This window comes from Sapajus apella, unplaced genomic scaffold (assembly GCF_009761245.1).
Source record: "Sapajus apella isolate SASKATOON/1434 unplaced genomic scaffold, GSC_monkey_1.0 scaffold56, whole genome shotgun sequence".
Taxonomy (NCBI): Eukaryota; Metazoa; Chordata; class Mammalia; order Primates; family Cebidae; genus Sapajus; species Sapajus apella.
Genome location: NW_022436996.1, coordinates 3,072,026 through 3,093,585, shown reverse-complemented (window position 1 = coordinate 3,093,585; position 21,560 = coordinate 3,072,026). Strand labels below are relative to the sequence as shown.

Here is a 21,560-nt window from a genome sequence, read left to right as displayed (position 1 = left end):
CCACATCGCTCTCCTCCTTCTCCTTATGGAGCTTTCTGATTTGACCAAACTGAGTACTATGCAACATCAAGGTCTGTTGTCAGTCTGACTTGTTATAAATGATTTTCAGTAGATTGATAGTCTGTGGCTTTAATGAATTTTAATGAGCTTGACTCTACGAACAGAGGTAGACAGCATCTGTGTTTTGGGTGCTATGTTGTCATGGAATTCTAACTCATAGAGGAAAAACCCAGCTTCCAAGAGCAAAGTCCTTAAAGCAAAGTCCTGATGGCCATCTCGGGAATTGTCCAAGCTCTAGAACGTCTCACTTCTGCAAGGATCTGTCCGTGTCTCACAGAGTGCCTGGAGTGCTCTGTCTGGGCTGCTGGCTGGTAGCCCCCTCCCAACAATCCATTCAGACGAGGGGCAGCTGGGTCCTCAGTTTGCTGTGTAAAGAGAAGAGGGCAGAGCCCTGAAGGGATGAACTCCAGCAGAAAGGGGTGTTGACCAGCAGGAGAGAAGGTAGCCACGCTGGTGAGTGTCCAGACGGGACCCAGTGCTTGTGCCTGGAGCCAGGGGGAGGAAGCAGGGGGCAGCTTTGGAGCATCTGTGCCCTGAGAGGAGGCGGGTGGGAGCTGAGCGGGGCAGCCAGCAGCTTGGCACAAGGGGCAAGACCCAGGGAAAGAAAGCAAGGACAGCCACAGTGACCGACACCTGCTCTCCAGTCCTGGGGGCCAGAGCCCGGCCCAGGGCTTCCAGGTGAGACGGGCGGGACACGGCCACGGAGGCAGCTGCCCATGGTCTCCGGAGTGCATGAGGCTGTGACTCTTCAGTGGCTGCTGCTGCTTCTGAAGAGCAGCCTGCGGTTGCAGCGGGCCCTCTGGGGAGAGCTTCTGATTTCACTTTCATGCTCTGTCTCAACTGAGAGGAATTGGGAAAATACCATGGGCCGTGTGATTTAATCATCCTGCTATTTGTTAATTAGTCTGTGTGAAGTGGCAAGCCGCCGTGCGTGTGGGCGTGGGGGCAGGACCGCGGCTTGCTGGGAAGCCAGCCGCTGGGAGCAGAGGCAGTTGCAGCTCACCTGCTCAGCTGCACTTCCGTGCTTAGATGCCCGGTTTCTCCAGCTGCCCACGCTTCCCAGTCCCTTTGAGAAGTTTTCCATTTAGAAACTGTCTTAAGGGCCTCTCACTTGTTCAAATAGGAACCATGATTCCCTCCACCCAAGCCACTTAAGAGGCATGCAGAACGGAGCCCACCTTCATAAGCATCGTTGAAGCTTGTCCTCCCTGCTGGCTGGACCTGTCCCTCTCCAGGAGGGGCTGCTTCTCTAGCTTCACTTGCCCAGGGCTCTGGGGTTTCCCCTTCCTCTCTCCCATCAGGGGTTGTTTTCAGAAAAAGATGGGTATCAGTCATTTACATGCTAGTGTGAATGAGCTCCAGCCAACAGTTACTGTGATTCATTCAGTACATGTTAACCAAGGGCTGCTATTCCAGGTGATGGGGGATATGGAAACCTTGTTCCTGCCCTACGAGTTCTACACTAGAGCAGGAGAAGTGGAAGGAAAAACACATCGCTGAAGCCAATGTGGTCAATGCAGTATTATTCCCAGGGAAACTTTAGGAACAGGGGCACTGCTTACTGTGGACTAGGGTTGGTCAAGGAAGGCTTTCTAGAGGTGGTGACAGCGAGGCTGGGTCTTAAGGATGAGTGGGAAGAGAAAAGAGAACATGTGGATATGGCCAGGCAGAAGGGCTCCACAGCCAAGCCACAGCCAAGGCGAAACACAGGGAAAGTTCTGGAAGCTGTGCGTTTGGCATTGCTAGGTAGTGTGGAGGGGCAGGCTGGAGCTAGGTAGCTAAGCAGCTTGGCAAATGGAGCTACTGAGGATTCCACACAGGAACCCTGCAGTCCTCTCTACCGTTTATGGGTTGAACCGCACGAAATTGCCAATATTCGGCCATTTGGAGCCAAGACAAATGTCAGCTTTGTGGGGTGTAGCCTCACAGAGAGGCTGCTCGGGGGTCTTTGCAGAGGGTGGATGAGCAGAGGGCATACTCTGGAGCCTGCTGGGGGACCCAGCCCTGAGGCCACCAGGCCAGTGGTGCCCAGACTCTGGAGTGGGCTAGGAGAAAGGGGAGGTTCAGGAAACCCGGAGGTGGTAAAGTGGCAGAGCTGGGGCGGGGGGCGAGGGTGCAGCAGAGGAAAAGGTGCACTGAGGCTGAGGTCCAGGGTTGCGGACATGTGGACCGTGTGAGTCCAGCCAGGTAAGAGACAGGTTCCAGGGGAGGGGCTTAGAGCAGCTGTGATGAGCTCGCAGTGTATAAACCTGCGTGTGGCAGGGACCCCTGAAGCCTGACAGTGGCAGGATGAATCCATGGAAATGAAGCCATAGTGGCAGGGTTTTTACAGATGGTGCGGATGATTTGGGGGAGGGTCTTGCCAGTCTCTCTCACGTCACATTTCGCAGCAGCCACAGTTTGGGCAAATTGTGGTCTTGCTCTGTGCACACAGACGGTTGTATATCTTGCTGGCTCCAAGGATTGAGACCAAGGAGGCCCAGGCGATTTGCAAGCTTCCATTTAGTTGAAAGGGTGATGGCTGGGCCTTCTAGGGAGCCCAGGCTCCGAGGAGTTGTCTGACTCCCTCAGGGCAGCAGAGCTTATTAGAGGAGGAGCCGGGGGTCCAGGAGGCATGGCAGGCACGTGGGCCATCCAAGGCCCTCCACCATTGGCTCTCATGGGCTCCCCACTGGACGGCAACTTTCCCCAGGTCCTCCCTGATTTCCTTCTCTTTGGGGTCCCCTTGGCCGTGGCCCCTTCCCGTTCCATGCACACCCCCAGATTTGTCGCTGACCCCGACTATTCTAACGCAGTGTTTGCTGATTCTGCTGTCTTCCACACCACGTCATGGGAGCTCTGAGCGTCTCTCTCCAAGTGACAACTAATGGTGATAACAATCATAACCACAGACAAAGGCGTAAGGCCCGCCACGTGCCTGCCAGACTCTCAGCAGGGGTTTATACAGATGAGCTCGTTAATTCCCCCACGCAGCCAGTAAGTGGCTGAGTTGGGATTTGAACCCAAGGAAGTGGTGCGTCCCTCCTCATGTGTGTAAGTGGAGTCAGGGGCGTGGCAGCCAGCCTCTCCCTTCCCAGGAGAGATATGGTTTTAGCAGGGGCCTGCGGTCAGCATCTCATCCTTTCCTGTGGTCAGGAGGAGTGACTCTTGTTGGGAGGGGGCCCCGAGGCTGGTGGGGAGGGCTGTGGGCAGCAGGGGCTGTGGGCTCCTCATCAGATCCACCCACCAGGCAGCCACCTCCTGGGACCTGTGCTGATAGGCTCACATCACAATTGTTAAAAAAAATATTAAATACTTCTGACTCCCCTTTTCTCTCACTGTAGGTCTATGTGCACCTCGTCTGAACTACAATTTCCAAGTTACCAGTGACTGTGGATAACTCTCAGGTCAGCAACTTGTCAGTTGATTTCCAAGCTGCTGTTTAACAGACTCTGGCTCTGCAGGGAGCACCTGGGCAAGCTCCCTGCTGCGGGGTGGATTCAGGCCCATCTCACTGATTCCTCTGCAGGCTGGACTCAGGCCCATCTTGCTGATTCCTCTTGCTTTTGTTGCTTTTGCTCTCCAGTGTGTCCTCAGGAGGTCAGAGCCCGCTTGTTGCTGCTTCATGACCCCAGGAGGAGGGGCACCAACATTAGGGCGCTAGCATGTCCCCAGTGGTGGCTTCCCAGGGCTGGGCAACCCTGGGGGAGGGGTTAGGACAGGAACCCCTGTCGCTTGCTGCCACTGCCTGGGTCAACCGCCTGGCAGGACTGGCCACTCCTGCTCGAAAGGCTGAGGCCTTGCCTGCCTTCTCCTTTTACCCAGCGCTCATGCAGGGACACACCATGGTTGGCATTCTGTCTGCTCACACGGTAAGTTTTGGTCATCCTACAGGATGTCACTTGGTTCATGCCGAAGAGAAATTGTAAAGGACTCCTTTGCCTGCTCAGTTCCCAGGGCCTCTGTCACCTTCTGTCCCTATCCCTTTGGGAGCACAGCAGCAGTGGGCTGGCTGGGCTTTGCAGGTGAGATTCAGGGGTTAGGTACACCTGTGTGAAAGGTGAGCCTGCTAGACAAGGAAGCTTTCATCAAGGCCTCTGCCTGGCTACGATGGCTTTGGAAGCTCTAGCCAAAATGCACAGGGCTTCGACATCAAGATGATGTTCCTGCCCTCAGGACGAGTCACTCTCCACCACTGACTTCCTTTGATGTCCTGAGCTCAGCCTGGAGTCTGACCTGGGACTATAGCACTTGTTCTCCCAAGGAAAGCCTGGCAGCCAAACCCAGGTGTGCACCTGAGCTTGCTCCTTGGCAGAGATGAAGGCATGATGTTTCATAGCCACTCAACACCCACGGACAGTTGGGCTGCTTGTAAGGAGTTAGTCATGCCTTTGAGCTGACTTACCTGAAATATAATTGCTCCTGATGGTGGCATGATGGATTAGAGTTATTTGTATTTATTGAGATTGTCGTAACTAGCAATCTCAGGGCTCAGTCTAATTGCATTATCCATGCTGGAAAAACAAAACGAAACAAGATGAAACAAAACAAAACAGTCCTTCATCTTTGGTTCTCCAATGGTTGCCAGTTACACACAGCTAATCTTCGCGGTGGAAGTTGTCTTTGGAGAATGTGTCTTCTCGGTCCCAGGTGGTGCTGGCCTTGGGCTGGGATCTAAGTGGGCTGCTTTGAAGCAAGCTGACAATACACAATTATTAAGGCTATTTTGACCTGCAAGCATGGTTTCTTATAAAGGAACAATTAAATACTATCTAGCAATTATTTAGACTTTACATTGACTAAGGAAAGGAGAAGATGGAAGAACTCCCTCTTGCTTAGATACAGTAGATTTTGTTTTTTCAAAAAATAATCTTTGGGGAAGAAACTTAACCAAGGAGGTGAAGGACTTGTAAACAAAATGTTAAAACTATGCTGAATACTAGAAAATGTTGATGAAAGCTGTTAAAGAAGACATAAATAAATGAAAAGACATCCCATGTTCATGGATCAAAAGACAATATTGTTAAGATGCCAATACTATTGATTCTATGCAATCCTTGTCAAAACCTCATTTTTATTCCAAACATAGGAAAATCCACTCGAAAATTCACATGGAATCTCACGGGGCCCTGAATAGCCGAAACAATCTTGTAAAAGAACAATATTGGTGGTCTTACACTTTCTGATTTTAAAACTACAGTAATTTAAAAACTACATAATTAAAACAGCATGATACTGTCACAAAGACATAGAAAAATGGAATAGAATATAAATCTCAGAAATCAACCCTCACATATATGGTCAAATGATCTTTGGTGAGGGTTCCAAGACCACTCAATGGGGAAAGGACAGCCTCTTCGACAAACGATGTTGGAAAAATTAGATATTTACAAGCAAAAGAACAAAGTTAGACCCTAACCTTACACTACATACATGCAAAAATGTACTCAAAATTGATTAAAGAACTAGATACAATAACAAAAAGCATAAAAATTCTAGAAGGAAATATAGGGGAAAACTTCATGCATTAATTTGGCATGATTTTTTTGGATATGGCACCAAAAGCACAGGTGACAAAAGCAAAAATAGACAAATGGGACTACATCAAACTTAAAAACTTCTGTATGGTGAAGCACGTAATCAACAGCATGAAAAGGCAACCTACCAAATGAGAGAAAATATTTGCAAATTACATATCTGATGGGGGTTAATATCCAGAATATATAAAGATCATTTAAATCTCAACAACAACAACAAAATAAGTAACTCAATTTGAAAGTGGCATGGGCCTTGAATAGATATTTCTTTAAAGAGGTTATACAAATGGCCACATAAGCACATGGAAAGACGGTGAATATCATTCACATTAGATAAATGAAAACCAAAACCCCAATGAAATATCACCTGATGTCCATTAGGATGGCTACAATCAAAAAGCAGAAGTGTCGACAAGGGTGTAGAGAAATTGAAAACTATGGTGAGAATGTAAAATGGTATGGCCACTATGCAAACCAGTATGGTTGTTCCTCAAAAATTAAAGATAGAACTGTCATAGGATCCAGCAATGCCACTTCTGGTTATATGCCCAAAGGAAATAAAGGTAGGGTCTCAAATAGAGACTTTTATCCCACATTCGCAACGACGTTATATACATTAGCCAAGTGGTGGAAACAACTCAGGCATCTATTCTCTTTTTAAATAAGTATTTACTTTTTATTGACACCTGTTAGATGTACATATTTTCAGGGTACATATGATAATCTACACTCACATAATCAAACTGCAGCAATGGGAATATCTACTACCTTAAATATTTACCTTTTCTTTTCTAAGAACAACTGAACTATTCTATTCTAGCTGTTTCAAAACAGCCAATTAATGATAACTATAATCACTCTACTGAGCTATCAAACACCGGGTCTGATTTTTTTCTACATGTATATTTATACCCTCAATCAGCCTCTCTTTTTCCCCACCCACCCCCTCGCCCTTCCTAGCCTCTTGTAACCCCCAATCCACTCTCTATCTTCATGAGGTCCTCTTTTTTAGCCCCCGCAATCTGTGCTTGGCTTATTTCACTTAACATCATGTTGCTGTAAATGAAAGGATTTCATTCTTTTTATGGCTTACTAATATTCCACTGTGTGTTTATACCTCATTTTCTTTATGCATTCATCCACAGATGGATACTTGTGTTAATTCGATATTTTGGCTATTGTGAATAGTGCTGCAATAAACATGGGAGTGCAGATTTAAACATATACCCACCAGTGGGATTGCTGGATCATATGGTGGTTCTATGTTTAGGCTTTGAGGACCCTCTATACTGTTCTCCACTGTGGCTGTGCTAATTCACAATCTTGCCAGTGGTGAACAAGGGTTACCCTTTCTCCACATTCTCATCAGCATCTGTTATTCCCTGTCTTTTTGAGAAAAAGCATTCAGACTGAGGTGAAGTGATATTTTACTGTGATTTTGACTTACTCTGACGATTAGTGATGTTGAACATTTTTTTCATATACCTGTTGACCATGTGCATGTCTTCTGTCATAAAATATCTGTTCAGATCTTTGAACCATTTTAAAATCATATTTTATTTTTATTTTTTGCTGTTGAGTTATTTGAGCTCCTTATATAGTTTGCTTATTAAACCCTTGTCAGATAATGAGATTGCAAATACTTTCTCCTATTCTGTAGGTTGTATTTTTTTGTAAAGACAGTCTCACTGTGTTGCCCTGGCTGGTCTTGAACTCCTGGCCTCAAGTGATCCTCCTACCTTGGCCTGGTCTTCTGCAGAAACTTTTCAGCTTTCAACTCATTTTACAAGGCTAGCATTACCATGATACCCAAACCAGATACAGATACAACAACAAAAAAGAAAACTACAGGCCAACATCACTGATGAACATAGATGCAAGCTGAATCTAACAGCACATCAAAAAGATCATTCACCATGATTAAGTGGGCTTCATCCCAGGATGCAAGGGTGGTTCTACAACTGCAAATCAGTAAGTATCGGAATGATCACACGATTTTTGTTCTCAGTTCTGTCAGTGTTCTTGATTCTGTTAATGTAAAATCCTTTCTCTTAATCTTTTTTTGAAGAGCAGTTAAAGGTGAATATGACCTTTTGCTTTTTCTTTGCCTGAACCATGTCTAACAGTTTTTCCAGAAAGACCTTTGGGTCTAGGACCTGGTCTAACCTCTAGGTCCGCTTTTGCTGAGCGTGGCAGCCTTGGCGGAGGCAGGTTCCCAGACCTTCCTCATCAGCCAAGGGCATGTCTGTCCCCTCTCCAGGGCTCTTGTAACATGGGAAGGAGCTTCAACAAGATATTTAAGAAGTTTTATCAAAATCATTACTGATGAAGATGGCTCTTACTTTTTTCAAGAAATTCTTAAATGACTTAATTTTAGTTTCTTTTTCTATTTTAGCCCATTTCTGCTCCCTTCGGGGACTAGCTTCTCAAGAAGAAATTCTGACTTCCTTTTTACATTTTTCTTTTCCTTCTCAGAGGACAACGTAGTTGGTTCTGTGAACTAAGTGTGTCTTTTAAGATACCCCATGTCATCCAAAGCTGGGCTGATGCTGCGACTCCTCTCTGTCATAGTCTGCTCCTTGGCAGGGTGACCTGGGTTCATTCAAAGCGTTGAGCATGCTGTGCCGATCCATTCTGTAGGACTCTTGTCTTGTCCTAGTGAAACTGGGGGTCCAATGGTTTGAGAGACTATGACACGCTTGTCCACTCTGTCTCCTACAGGACTTGCCCAGCCTCATCTCAGAAAACTCAGCCCTTTGGATATTCACAATATTGAGTTGATTCAGGAAGAGCTTAAAGAAACATTGTTGATCCCCTACTGTTTGGTAGATCTTGGACTAAATTTACCCTGGTTTCAAATCCCATGTGTTCTGAATCCCCTATCAATGGTATGCAACTGTCATCCCCAGAAGGAAAACAAGCACTCATCTGTAACGTGTCCCTCCGCCCTGACCACGAGTTCTGTGGAGACTGAGGGATCTGTGTGTTCAGTGCTGGCTGGATGCAGGTGGCCTGCACGGATGAGCCACAGCCTTGACACCTGTGTCCTCCCCTGGGTTTTACTTGGCTCCAGGTAAACAGGGTGTGCAGCCCAGAAATGGGGCTTGTAGGACACCGGAGCCAGCAGCACAGGCATGAGCATTACCCAAAACTCAAAATTTTCATTTCCACACATTATTCAAGTACCCAAGCTGGTTGAGCTGTGGCTTCACCTCTTTCTTTTTTTTTTTTCCCTTTTCTTTTCTTAGCCTAACACAGGGAAGTTGTATCTGTTCTTCCTCTTCCTTCTCCTTAGTTGTCCAGTCCTGGGCGTTCAGCACAGCTCCCTCCAAGCAGTTTAGAGTGGCATTCTCAGAGGGCAGGACCCTGGCGAGGACAGACGTCTCAGCCCCAATGCTGAGCGGAAGGAGAGAGGCTTGTTCCAGCCCTCAAGGCCTTCTATACTCACCAGATATCTAGGAAGTCCTGGAGAGCCTGAAGCAGTGAAGAGGAGAGGCGCTCCATGGGGAGCACGGGTGAATAGAGAGAACCCTTCCCCCTGAAGCCTCCAGCCCCGGCTTCTTCTCAGCCTTTGGCAGCTATTAAAAAATTCCTTCGATTTTTGCCCACTAATGATGCCCATCATTCTCTGGAACCTGAATTCAGAAGCACAGGCTCATAGCAGTGTGTCTGACATATTTACAGGAATGCATTTTATCCTAAAAGCTGGGGCCATTTGTACCCGAGAAGGGTGTGGCTATAGGAACCTCTGGACCTGTATTTAGTAGAGAATGAAGTCAGTTTTTTCTGGGCACTTAACAGTTTTCCACTTCCCGGTGTGTAGGTTGGTTTTACTTATGACAGATTCGGATAACAGTATGAAAGTAACCACCTAACTGATGGCTCAATGTACAGTATGATTCTAGAAAGGATTATTTAGAGTTATTTGATCAGGTAAGGTTGTGGTCATGCTGTGTCTAGATTTTCCTAAGTTCTCTTAAAAAACAAGTTCAGACCAACACGTATATTTATGGGGGCGTGTATAAATGTGGTCTGCAGAGTGCCTATGTGGATGCTCTGGGTCAGGCTGGTGGCCTCAAGGAGGGACTGAGGTCATCCTCAGTTGCTGTGACTGAGTTAAGTTCACCCCCCAATTCACATGCTGAAGCCCTGACCCCCAGGACCTCAGAATGTGGCTGTATTTGGAGATAAGGGATTTCAAGAGATAATTGAAGTAAAATGGGGTTATTAGGGTGGGCCCTGATCCCATCTGACCGGTGTCCTTATAAGAAGAGGCAGTGAGGACACAGACACTCCCAGAGGGCCGACCCTTTGAGGACCCAGGGAAGAGACAGGGAGGGAGGCATCAGAGGGAGCCAGCCTTGCCCACCCCTTGCTCGTGGCCTTCCAGCCTCCCGAGCTGTGAGAACAACTTCTGTGTGTGAGCCGCCCATCCGCAGCCCCATCTGTGGGATTTGCTGTGACAGCCAAGCTGACTCAGACATGGGTCTGGAGCAAGCGCCGGCCAGGCGCCCCAGGGCTCTCCTCTCTGATGGTTTTCCTTGTGACCAAGGCTGCCTGCAGAGCACACGATCTTGCCACGCTCTTCCTTAAGTGCAGAATTCTGATTTTTCTCAGGGAGCAACATGCCTTCCCAAACCCTCAGTTTTCTAAGCTTCCTTTCAGCTCCGGGCAGTGGTACTCAGGCGGAATGACACGGGCAGATGCCCCTTCCTCAAAGAGGGAGGCAGAGGCTCTGGGACAGCTCTTCTCTTCTCCGGAGCCTCTTCTCTGTCTGTCCTTGCTGGAGGGACGTGCCCACAGTGGTCTGTGCCCAGAGGCAGCCGTGCAGATGATGGGAGCGCAGGGCCGTGGGGAGTGCAGGGCCCTGGCCACCTCACTGGCAGGCCTCCCCTACTTCCAGGCTTGTTTTTATGGGTCAAATAAAAACCCATTTGTTTATGTCAGACCAAGTTTCTGTCATTTGTTCCTAAACTGACTTATAACTGAAGACAGCCGATAAATCACGGCAAGCGCTCATCTAAACGCTGTGGAAGGTGGAGCTGGGAGGGCACCTGGGCCCGCTGCAGGACGCCACCCCGCAGGGAAAAGCGACAGCTCAAGATCTGCCGGCCATGGTGGTCCTCCCAGTGCAGGAGAGGGAGGCATGGACAGTTTTGAATTCAGTTCCCCAAATTCCAAGGCTGCTAGAACAAGGCGGGAGAGTGTAGCTAAGCAAAAGTGAGCGTCTTCAGGGATGGAGGCTGTGGGCTCGGCGCGGCGCCCTGTCACCCTTCCCTTGCACGGCCGCAGAGAGGACAGCCCCACACCTGCACGGCCTACAGTGGTGCTGCTCGCTCAGGCTGGCCAGGCCATGGTGGGTCGCTGGGCTCCGCCATTTGCATCCCCGTGTAACAGGTGGAGATGGCGGTGGCTGCCCGCTGGAGAGTGCCTGATGCTGAGGAGTTCTGAAGTTTGTGTGGAAGGAATGAAAACTGAGGAGGCAGGAAGGACTGCCAGCGACAAGAGCTGTGCTCATTTCGTGTGGCCTTAAGGGCAGTTCTGTGACAATAGGCAGAGGGGACGGGTTTCGGGAGACCAAGCTGGGCTCCCGATGGGGAAGAAGTTTCCATCAGCAAGAGCTTTCCCAAACTGGAACGGACTGCTTCAAAAAGTAGAATTTGATGCCTGTGGGGGTGTCAAGAACAGACCGTGGGATCTCACCTGGAGGATGCGATGCAGGGGATTAGACACGAGGTGCAGGTGGGCCCAGACGACCTCCAGGGTCTGAGCCTAAGTGTGTGGTCCCCAGGGGCCGGGTCGGCAGGCTGTTGAGGAGCTTGAGCAGTCGACTTTATTTACAGAGAGTCTCCTACAGACTCCTCCCAGGTGCCCCAGGAACATACAGAAGTGCAGACGCAGCTGGGTCCAGGGACCCTCACGCTTGGGCAGGGGGTCTGCTCCCCAGGCAGGGTGAGTGCTCCTGGAAATCAGGGGAAGGGGAGTGCTGGGTGATGTCAGAAAAGGGAGACTGTGGGATTTCATATGGGCTGAGGAACGGCTTGTCTTCACAGAGAGAGAAAGAAAGGTGGGATGTCTGCTTCCAGGCAGGGAAGAACCAAAGAAACAGGGGAGGCAGCCTGGGCGGTGGCCGAGCGCCTAACCCGACCATGGCTGAGCGGTGGCCGAGCGCCTAACCTGACCACGGCTGGGCTCTTGCTGACCTTGGAGAAGGGAGGGTGGGGCCAGACTCTGGATGGCTTGTAGCCCCGACCAGAGTCCACACTGGGAAGAAAGTGAAGGGAAGTTAAAGACTCAAGGTTCTCACATGGTTTTCTCAGGAAGAAAATAAACTTCCCAAACCACAAGATGAGCACAAGCTAGGAAGGACTCCACGGCCCACTTTTCTGTGGTGTGATCCCTACGTGTTTCTGAAGTTCGTGGAAGGGACATGGTAGAAAGGGGAAGAATGTTGTGAGGGTTTTTTTTGTTTTTTTTTTTGAGTTGGAATCCTACTCTGTTGCCCAGGCTGGAGTGAAGTGGCACATTCTTGGCTCACGGCAACTTCCACCTCCTGGTTCAAACGATTCTCCTGCCTCAGCCTCCCGAGTAGCTGGGATTACAGGCATGTGCCACCATGCCCAGCTAATTTTTTGTATTTTTAGTAGAGACGGGGTTTCACCATGTTTGTCAGGCTGGTCTCGAGCTCCCAACCTCAGGTGATCTGCCTGCCTTGGCCTCCCAAAGTGCTGGGATTATAGGCACGAGCCACCGCACCCACCTAAGTTACCAGATTTTAAAACATATTTTAAAGTGTAAAAATTTTTTGCATTAATAATAGTGATAATTTTACATACTGTAAGTTTCACCTATTTTAAGTGTATAATTCAATGGTATATATAAAATGTGTAATTATGCAAGTGGTACTCCAATTCCATTTCCAACATTTCCATCACCCAGAAAGGCCCAGCGCCTGTCTGTACTCAATCTCCATTCTTACCCCAGCCAAGCAACCACAAACCCTTTTTCCATTCCTACGGATTTGTCTTTTCTGGATGTTTATGTAGATGGAATCAGGCAGTCCGGGATCTTTTGAGACTGGCCTCTTCACTCGGCATCAGTTTGAGGTTCATCCACGTCATCAATATTTTTTATTGATGAAGAGTAACCCACCGTAGGGAGGAACCACATTTTACATATCCATTCACCAGGTAGATGCTTGCATTGTTTCCAGTTTGAATATTGTTTCAGTTTGAACGTGCTTGCGTTGTTTCCAGGATGAATATTGATGGCGTAGACCCTTGTTACTAGTCTTTGTGTGGACATGTGCTTCTCCGTCTCCTGGGCGGATGCCAGGAGGGCACCTACTGAGTGTTGTTGCTCAGGAAGTGTGAGGAGGGGTGAGGAGGTGGGAGAGGATCCAAGAGGGGGTGCACCCTGTGACTGGGGCTGAGTCCCTCCAGCGTGGAAATGAGGAGGAGCGCGAGGAGACCGAGGCCACGACGCTCGTGGTAGAGGAGGGCTGAATACCCAGCCTCCTGGGAACCACGAGGAGGAGGTCAGGATTGTGGCTGGGGGTGTGGAGACTTCACAGGCTTCTAAATAAGGGTTCAGTGCAGAGAGTAGGAGCTTAGGAGGAAAGGTTTAGTAGCAGGATGGTGGAGGGAACGGGGCAATGAGAGGCAGGGCCTGGAGGAGGTTCAGGATGGTGTGCGCACAAAAGGCTTTTAAGTCTGTTGGTGGCATTGAGCTGGAAAGGACGTCACCCATGGAGGCATGCACTGAGAAACCTCCTGGAGTGTGGCTGGAGTCACAGGATGCCGCAGTTGAATTAGTGGTCACTAAATGGTTCATCCTAACCAAAAGCAGTTCCCATGCCCACAGAAAAGCACTTCCTATTTCCTTAAAATTTCCTTTGTACATGTCATACTTGAGACTACTCAGTAATAAGTGTAACATGACAAAATATAAATAAACTGCAAAATTGAACAGAATAAAATTCACAAAGGGCCCTAATTCCAGTACCACATAGATAGTAAATGACTAAAAATTCTAAATGAGCACAGAAAACGTCTGTCGTGTCAAATATATTAATTCCAACAGTCTAATACATATACTTAATTAAAATAGTGAAACCATCTGTCCAAAAGCCTTCTCAGTGAAACTTTAATTAGTTGTCTCAGTTATATTATGTAGCAGAGAGAAAGGTCTTAGAGTTGCTTTCTTCTTAGCAGATTTGGAGCCCAGAAAAGTGATGCAAAAATATTTCTTTTGGTGATATTTGAAAAGAAAAAGAGACATTTCTTGTATTTTCTTGTTGGCTGTCTCTACAGCTGACTCAAAATTGCACTTCACATTGTAATGCTTCTCTGAGCAAGTATGTCTGCATCAGGGGTTGTATTACCTTGAGCTTTGATTGTATCTGAGGGTTATGTTTAAGGAATATTGTTTCTTAAAAAATTTTTAAATGTAATTGTAAAAAAAAAACTATGTAACAAAAATTTACCACGTGTACAGTTTAGCAGTGTAGATTCACATAGTTGTGCAATGGGTGTCTTGAATTTTTTCATCGTGCGAAATGAGAACTGTGCACCCGTGAAACACGTCTCCATTCTCTCTCACGCCTCAGTCATTGCCACATGCCATTTTGCCTTCTGTTTCTATGAATTTGACTATTCTAGGGACCTCATATAAGTGAAATCATTGAGCATTTGTCCTTTTGTGTCTGGCTTACTTTACTCAGCGTGATGTCCTCCAGGTTCCTATGTGTTGTAGCAGGAGTCAGAATTTCCTTCCTTTTTAAGGCTGAATAATATTGCATTTTGTATAGAGACCACGTCTTCTTATCTATCCATCCATCGATGGACACTTGGGTGGCTTCAGCCTCTTGGCCATTGTGACTAGTCCTGCTATGAACACAGATGTGCAAATATCTCTTTAACACCCCACTTTTAGTTCTTTTGTAAATATACCCAGAAGTGTGATTGCTGCATTATATGGTAACCATACTTCTAATTGTTTTGAGGAATGGAACGTTATTATTATAATTATTATTATGATTGACATGGAGTCTCAATCTGTTGCACAGCCTGAGTGCAGTGGCACAATCTCGGCTCACTGCAACCTCCACCTCCCAAGTTCAAGTGATTCTCCTGCCTCAGCCTCCTGAGTAGCTGGGATTACAGGTGCATGCCACCATGCCTGGCTAATTTTTGCATTTTTAGTAGAGACTGGGTTTTACCATGTTGGTCAGGCTGATCTTGAACTCCTGAACTCATGATCTGCCTATCTCAGGCTCCCAAAGTGCAGGGATTACAGGCGTGAGACACTGCGCCTGGTGGAACATGTTTTTTAATAGTGGATTTTAAATGATGCAGATTCAAATATATGGTAGTTAAATACCTGTGTTGTGACAAAGTCCCGCTGATATTAACCTTTGGTTCAGAAGTTTCTTTAAAGCCACTGAAACAGTGAGCCAAATCATACCTCCCTTGCATCCTATAGTACAATCGAGATAAAGTGGTATAAAGAAAAAGTATTACTATGGGCTTTGGGAGATGTGGACTCTAGTCTTGGCTTCACGCCCTCTGTGGGCGTGACTTTGAGTAAGTCATTTCTCCCCTTTGGGTCCCAGTTTTCTCATAAGTGTAAAGGAAGAGTTTGAAATGAATGATATCTAAGCTGCTATTCAGCTCTAAGCATATCACAAGAATAACTTCCGACTGAAACAAGTGCATAAAAATATTAAACTTTATTTAATTATTGCAAGATATGCAGAACTACTGAAGAAACTAGAGGAGGGAGGAGTCGACTGTTAAGGTGAAGAAGAGGCAAGAGCAGACTAAGAAGCACCCAGGCCCCACGTCCAGACTGCTGCTGCTGGGTTGGAGTGGGCACTGCCTTCCCTGTGGGCTCTGACGGGACTCGGGCAGTGGGAGAAGAAAGCCCCAATGTGGTCGGAAGTCAGAGTCCCCTGGAACAGGCTGCCCTGTGAGAGGGTAGGGGTGGTCACTGAAGTGTGTCTGTGGCATTCTGTGGAATTGTGTTGTTCTCGGTGAAATTGGTATCCAAGGATTTTTCCTCTGTATGTTTTAGTATCAGAAAATTCCACTAACCAGTTTCAGTTTCCCATTTGTGTAAATAATTCATTTACCTGTTGTCAGAGGCATTGGTGTTCATGTTTGGGTCTTTTGTTGAAATATTCATTTTCCTTTTGGGTTTAGCCAGGACAGTAGCAGTGGCTCATACCTGTTCTCAGTCCTGTACACTAAGATGCTATGATTCTCTGACATCCCAAGTCCCCTGCGTGCTGGGAGTTTGGGAGAAAGGATGGCTGACTTGGGTTGTGCCAGTCAAATGCTAGATAATCAGCCCATAGCACTTAGGTTATAGCCTGATTTTGAAAAACTCACAGTAGCAAATCTATGATAGATTAGCAATTTTGAGCAAAGTCCTTTTATTTTTCATGAATCCAAAATAATCTTTCTCCCATTTTGCCAGAAATGAATTTGCCTCTGACATGAATGCCTGCTGAATAATGACAGAGTTGAGCTTGCAAGGACATTCTGCAGAACTGGGCTAAAAAGGTCGACTTCCTACATGGTCTCTGCATCCATAGGAACTCCTATTAGAAATTAATTACAGAAGCCATTTGCTTTTTAGGATGTTGGAAGAAGTAACTGAATATAAATAAGGAAAACAAAAGAGAAATAAAGCAAAAACAAAGGAGGAAAAAGCAGATGATCATTTAATATGCAGACTGAATCTAAGCAAATTACTATCTAGTCACAGATTTTCTGTAGGGATAAGTTTGCGGGGAACGTAATTAACAGACTGAACAGAACATGCAGCATCTTCATTTATTCTACAAATACCAGCCTGAATGTGAATTGACAATGGACTAACTTACTCTTAACATCCAAACAATTTGGAAGTAATTGACTCTTTGGATAATAAGGTCCTTTGGGGTTTTTCTGTTTCCCCAAAGATGTCTTAATAAACATCAATTAGCATTGCATAGGTCTACAGCTGTAGATGAAAATAATCTTTATTAGTTCTTTCTGTTTGCTGGAATTTTGGATAAATTGAGTTGACTGCACCCATAGAGTAAGCAAACAGGCGTGCCCTCTCTTAATAGGACTTGTTACATCCTAATTTTGCCGGCCTTTTCCAGTAAAAGCAATTTTCATCACAGATAGTACTTCTCCAAGGAGCTTTCTGGATAAATCCTAGTGGCTTTCTCCCGACACCTCGTCTCCTAGTTTTAGCCCCTCAGTCATCTTCACGCTGCTGCGGAGCTGCTGGTGCCTCGTGCCCTAAAGCACTTCCAGCAAAGTGGAAGCCCTTCTCAAAATTCGTTCTGTTCTGGTCACCTGATAAGTACTAAGTCTAATGCTTACTGAGTTTTCTGAAACGCAGGGACAAGTTATTTTCATGTAGGCGTTTGTTCTGCCAAGATGGAAAGGGTTCCCTTTCCGTTCCAGGGACTGTGTGGGTGAACACAGCAGGAACCTCACTGCAGTGGCCCGGCTGTCAGGTGTAATCACCAGGTGCTGGCAGCTGGGGCTAGAGCAGCACCTCTGTGGTGGCTTCGCACTCTGAGTCCTATTTTTCAATTTTCTCTTCCTCACAAATGCCTCATGGCCACAAAATGGCTGCTCCACTTCCTGCCTCACGTCCACTTTCTCCAGAAGAGGAAGAAGAAGAAGAATGAGCAGTAGAAAAATAAAAGAAAAGAAGGAGGAGGAGGAGAAAGAGAACAAAGAAAAAAGCACCCAAATCGGGAAAGTCAGAAGTTTTCAGAAGTCCCTTTTACCCCTCCCTTCTCCCCCTGGATGTAGCTGCATCACAGAGGCCACACCAGCTGCAGATACTCAGGTTAAAGGCATCTGTGCTTAAGGCTGCCTGCAAAGTGCTGGGGTCGTTCAGTAGGAAAGGGGGAAATGAGTGTGGAGACCCTTACCCCTCTCTACATGGGTTAGGAAGTCAGAAGGGAGACCCGGCGATGCCTTGCTGTGGAAGCTGGGATGCCTCTGAATGACTGTCAGGGTCCACCAGTCATTACCCAACAGGGGTGAGAGACACCACGGAGTATCAGCATCACTAAGATCGTCGGGGAAATACACCCTGCAGCAGACCCAGGATTGCGGGGCTACCTCTTGGAGGTGTGACACATGAGGAAACCCCAAGACAGAGGAGCCCTGAGACAGGATCTCCAGATATGGAGGAACTCCAGGATGCTTGAAGGGAACTCAGGGATTAGGCTGGAATTTCTATGGCCTGCGGTGCTTGTGACCCCTGTTGTAGTGAGGGGAGGGTGGCGTTGGCTGCTGGGAGGGCTGGCAATGCTGCTCTGCACGGCGAGAGCCGGGCTCTTACCACTAGGAACCGTGATGGGGGCACATGGCTCATGAAAGCAAAGCCAGACCAGGATTCCAGTGCATCAGACTCCCCAGCTTTCCCCCAACCTTTGCTTAAGTAGCTTTGTGGAAACCCACATTATAGCAAGTTTCTCATTTCTGGCAGGAATTCATAATTTTGATGTTGTTGATTCTGGACCTCAGGTATAAACCTTGAATTAGTTGTAAGAGTTAGTTCATAACACAGTGACACCAGTGACTTGTGCAAGGCTCCTCTTTTATTTCCACCCACCCACCCGCCCACCCATCCATTCATCCATCCATCCATCCATCCATCCATCCATCCATTCATCCTTCTATCCATCCACCCACTAATCCACCCACCCATCCACTCATCCATCCATCCATCTACCCATCCATCCATCCATCCACTCACCCACCCATCCACTCATCCACTCATCCATCCAACCATCCATCCATTCACCCAGCCACTCATCCACCCACCCATTCACCCATCTATCTACCCACCTACTCATTCACCCACCCAGCCGCCATCTATCCATACATCTAGCCATCTATCCATCCATCCATCCATCTATCCACTCATCCACCCACCCATCCACCCATCCATCTCCTTACCCACCCACTCATCTACCCGCCCATCTACCCATCCACCCATCCATCTACCTAACCATCCATCCACCCACCCACTCATCTACCTGCCCATCTATCCATCCATCCACACACCCATTCACCCACCCATCCTATCTATCATCGATCTATATCTATCTCCTACCATCTACTATGTACATTCTATGTATCTATCATCTATTTATACATCTATTATCTATTTATTATATATCCTATTATCTGTCATCTATTATGCCACTTACTTATGTATCTATTATCTATCTGTCCTATCTTTATATCTGCATCTATCATCTATCTATCTATCTATCTCCTCTTAGCCCCAGACCTTATATCTCTCTTCTCACAGGGAATATTTATATTTATTTGAAGGACCCCAGTTCTCATTGCAATCCTAGTTCCAGAAGGTGAATGTTTTCACATTTCCTGAAAGCTTCTTGGAAAGGTTTGCTGATTTTATGCCACTTTACCTGGTTAAATAGCCAACATGCTGACTTTACCCCAGGCTGTGTTGTAGTGCATGGTGTATCTGAGAGGTGCTGGCATCTCCAGGGTGCCCTTACCCACACTGGCCCCCAGGGCCTTGGTCTCACTGCTGAGCCTCAGCTGAGTGCTGGCTGCCCACACACCACTCCTTCAGGGGAAGGGCAGGCAGAGCCATCTCTGGGACTCTAAAGTCACTCTGAAATGTGTCCCTCTTCCCACCTCCTGGCCCAGTCATCTGTCCAAAGTCTCATTGGCTCCTGAATCTCTACACTGCACAACATGTTTACAGTGATTTCCTTGAAGAAGAAAAGAGCTGAGGCCGGAACTGTGCAGGCCAGGAGGCATGTGGAGTCTTTGCTGAGCACAGGATGGGTCCCTGGCACAGCCTTGGGACACTCTGCAGAGACCCATGCAGTTGGATGCTCCCATTCTGCTCCCAGAGCCCCAGCCTTGGGATGCCTGGTGTGAATGAAGTTGGTGCAGCCGTGGGGTTTGTGAGTTCACAGTTGACTCTGACATGCACTTACACCTGCAGGCCCAGGCCATTGTGCCAGGCTCAGGTGGAGAAGTGGAGACACGTCATCCTAAGGGTGACTTTTGGGAAATAGAGCCCTTCCCTGAAAACACATGTGTGTGTATGTGTGCATGTTTTGTGCTAAAAATACAAATCGGAGCCAGATACACATGAAAATCTGTCTTGCTGCTTAATAATCTACTCGAGCTCAGCCCTTATTCAGCAACCACTTGGATCCTTCCTGACAGTGTGTGCAAGCCCTATTTGCCCCAAGCCTGCAAACCCCCGTGAAGGAACAGGGGCTGGCAAGTGCAGAGGGCTCCCTGGGGTCAGTCCTGGAGGTCATGTGGTTGTATCTTCTTTTACACAAAGGTATTCCAGTAGCCGAGCAGCTGAGAATCATGGCCAAACCCTACCCACGTTCAGCAGAACTGGGGAGGGGCTGCAGCTCCAGGGTCCTCACTGCCCCCAGGGCTGCAAGGTAGGTGAGGCTTAGAGGGGAAACACCAGGTACGGGCAGAGACTCCAAAACGACTCCTGAAAGACCTGCATCTCATTTACATGGCTTCTTTTGCTCATGCTAGCTATGCAATGTTACCTGAGAAGCTCCTGTGGAGCTGGGGTGCTGCCCACCCGGTGCATGGGTGCTTCACACTTCAGTCTCCTGGTGACTCCTCCTGGTGAAGAACCCAGCAGCACTGTCCCCACTGCCAGGGCTCTGTCTATGATGGGTGACAAGTAGGGGAATAGCTGCCTAGTCCCTGAATTGAAAACAGATGTCAGGATGGGCACAGCACAGGTGGGAGGGTGAATTGGGCTGGATGGAGGATGGTGGTCACAACATTCAAAAGACAAAGGTGTGACCTTGTACATTGGGGGTTCCAGACTCACGCTGGGCCAGGAAGTCTGCCCTGATGGAATTCATGTTATGTCACTCCATTTCAGGTAACGCCAAACAAAGGAGAGGCTTGTGCTTGGGTTCTAGGAGCTGTGTCCGAAGAATTGGAATTAAGTGGAAAAAACCATCCAAGCAGCAGGTCATGCTTGTCTTCCCAGTGAACCGCTCCATCCCGAAGCTGTCAGTCAATATTAGCACAAAAAGGCCAGCATTCTGGGGATCCCAGGGATTTGGGGAGCCGTGTGCCACACAGCCTCATAGGAGAAAGTCAGTCCCCAAGCAGGGACTCACCCCCATAGGAGAGAATCAGCCCCCGTCGAGGGCGCTGTGTGCCGGCAGACCCAAGAGCTCTACACCCAGAGCACTGTGTCGGGACGCAGCCTCTGCCTCTAGCCCATGGCTTCCATCATTTCCCACCTGGTCCTTGCAGGAGCCTCCTCACCATGACTGCAGCTTTGAATTTCCAGAGCAGCAGCCGGCCAGAGAGATCGAGCTCACCCTGCAGGTTTCCCACCCCACGGTGGCCTTGGGGACTCTGCTTACCAGCCACACCTCCGCGGCCTCCTGTCCGGGCTCTCCCACTCCAGCTGCCATGGCAAAGCCAAGTGGGCCCTCCCTGGAGGTGCCACCTCTAATGCTCTGTGCCTCTGCAGAGAGACCTGGGCCTGGGTAGCTCTTCCGGTCTTAAGGGCTTCCTGTCCCCATTTGTGCTTTATGTTCTCTGCAGCTCTCCTGCCTCCTGGGGGTGCTGACTGTCCTCCTGTAGGGTGTGGCTCTTGAGGGCAGGGCACCCTCGCTCATCCATGAAGCAAGGCGGGTGCTAAGGAGAGGGGTATGGGGCTTGGGGAGGTGTCATCACCAGAGTGCACCTGGTGGCCCAGTGGGCTCTCACAGGCTTCGTCCCTGACTCCTTCAGGGGGCTCCTGGTACATGGCTAACTCATGGGACGTGGGCACATCTATCTCCTATCCCCAGAAGGCCCCAGTCAGGCAGCCCTTTTTTTACTGCTAGCTGGAGGTGGATGGTGAGTGGGGGAAGGAGCCTAGGGTCGCCCGGGAGGCCTAGGGTCTGTGTCTGCCTCTCAGTTGCTCTGTGATTAT

At 48.1% G+C, this 21,560-nt stretch overlaps 1 protein-coding gene across 1 annotated transcript; it reads left to right on the top strand.

Moving 5' to 3' along the window:
• Positions 1-1,805: 1,805 nt before the first annotated feature.
• On the top strand, positions 1,806-21,226 carry LOC116528019 (the record flags this gene model as incomplete). The annotated part of the gene is given in 6 exon segments (XM_032245207.1): positions 1,806-2,171; positions 2,174-2,247; positions 3,384-3,733; positions 3,736-3,911; positions 20,891-21,082; positions 21,188-21,226. Coding segments are annotated over 6 exon segments (1,197 nt in total), but the record flags the coding sequence as incomplete, so codon positions are not given.
• Between the last annotated feature and the right edge of the window lie 334 nt (positions 21,227-21,560).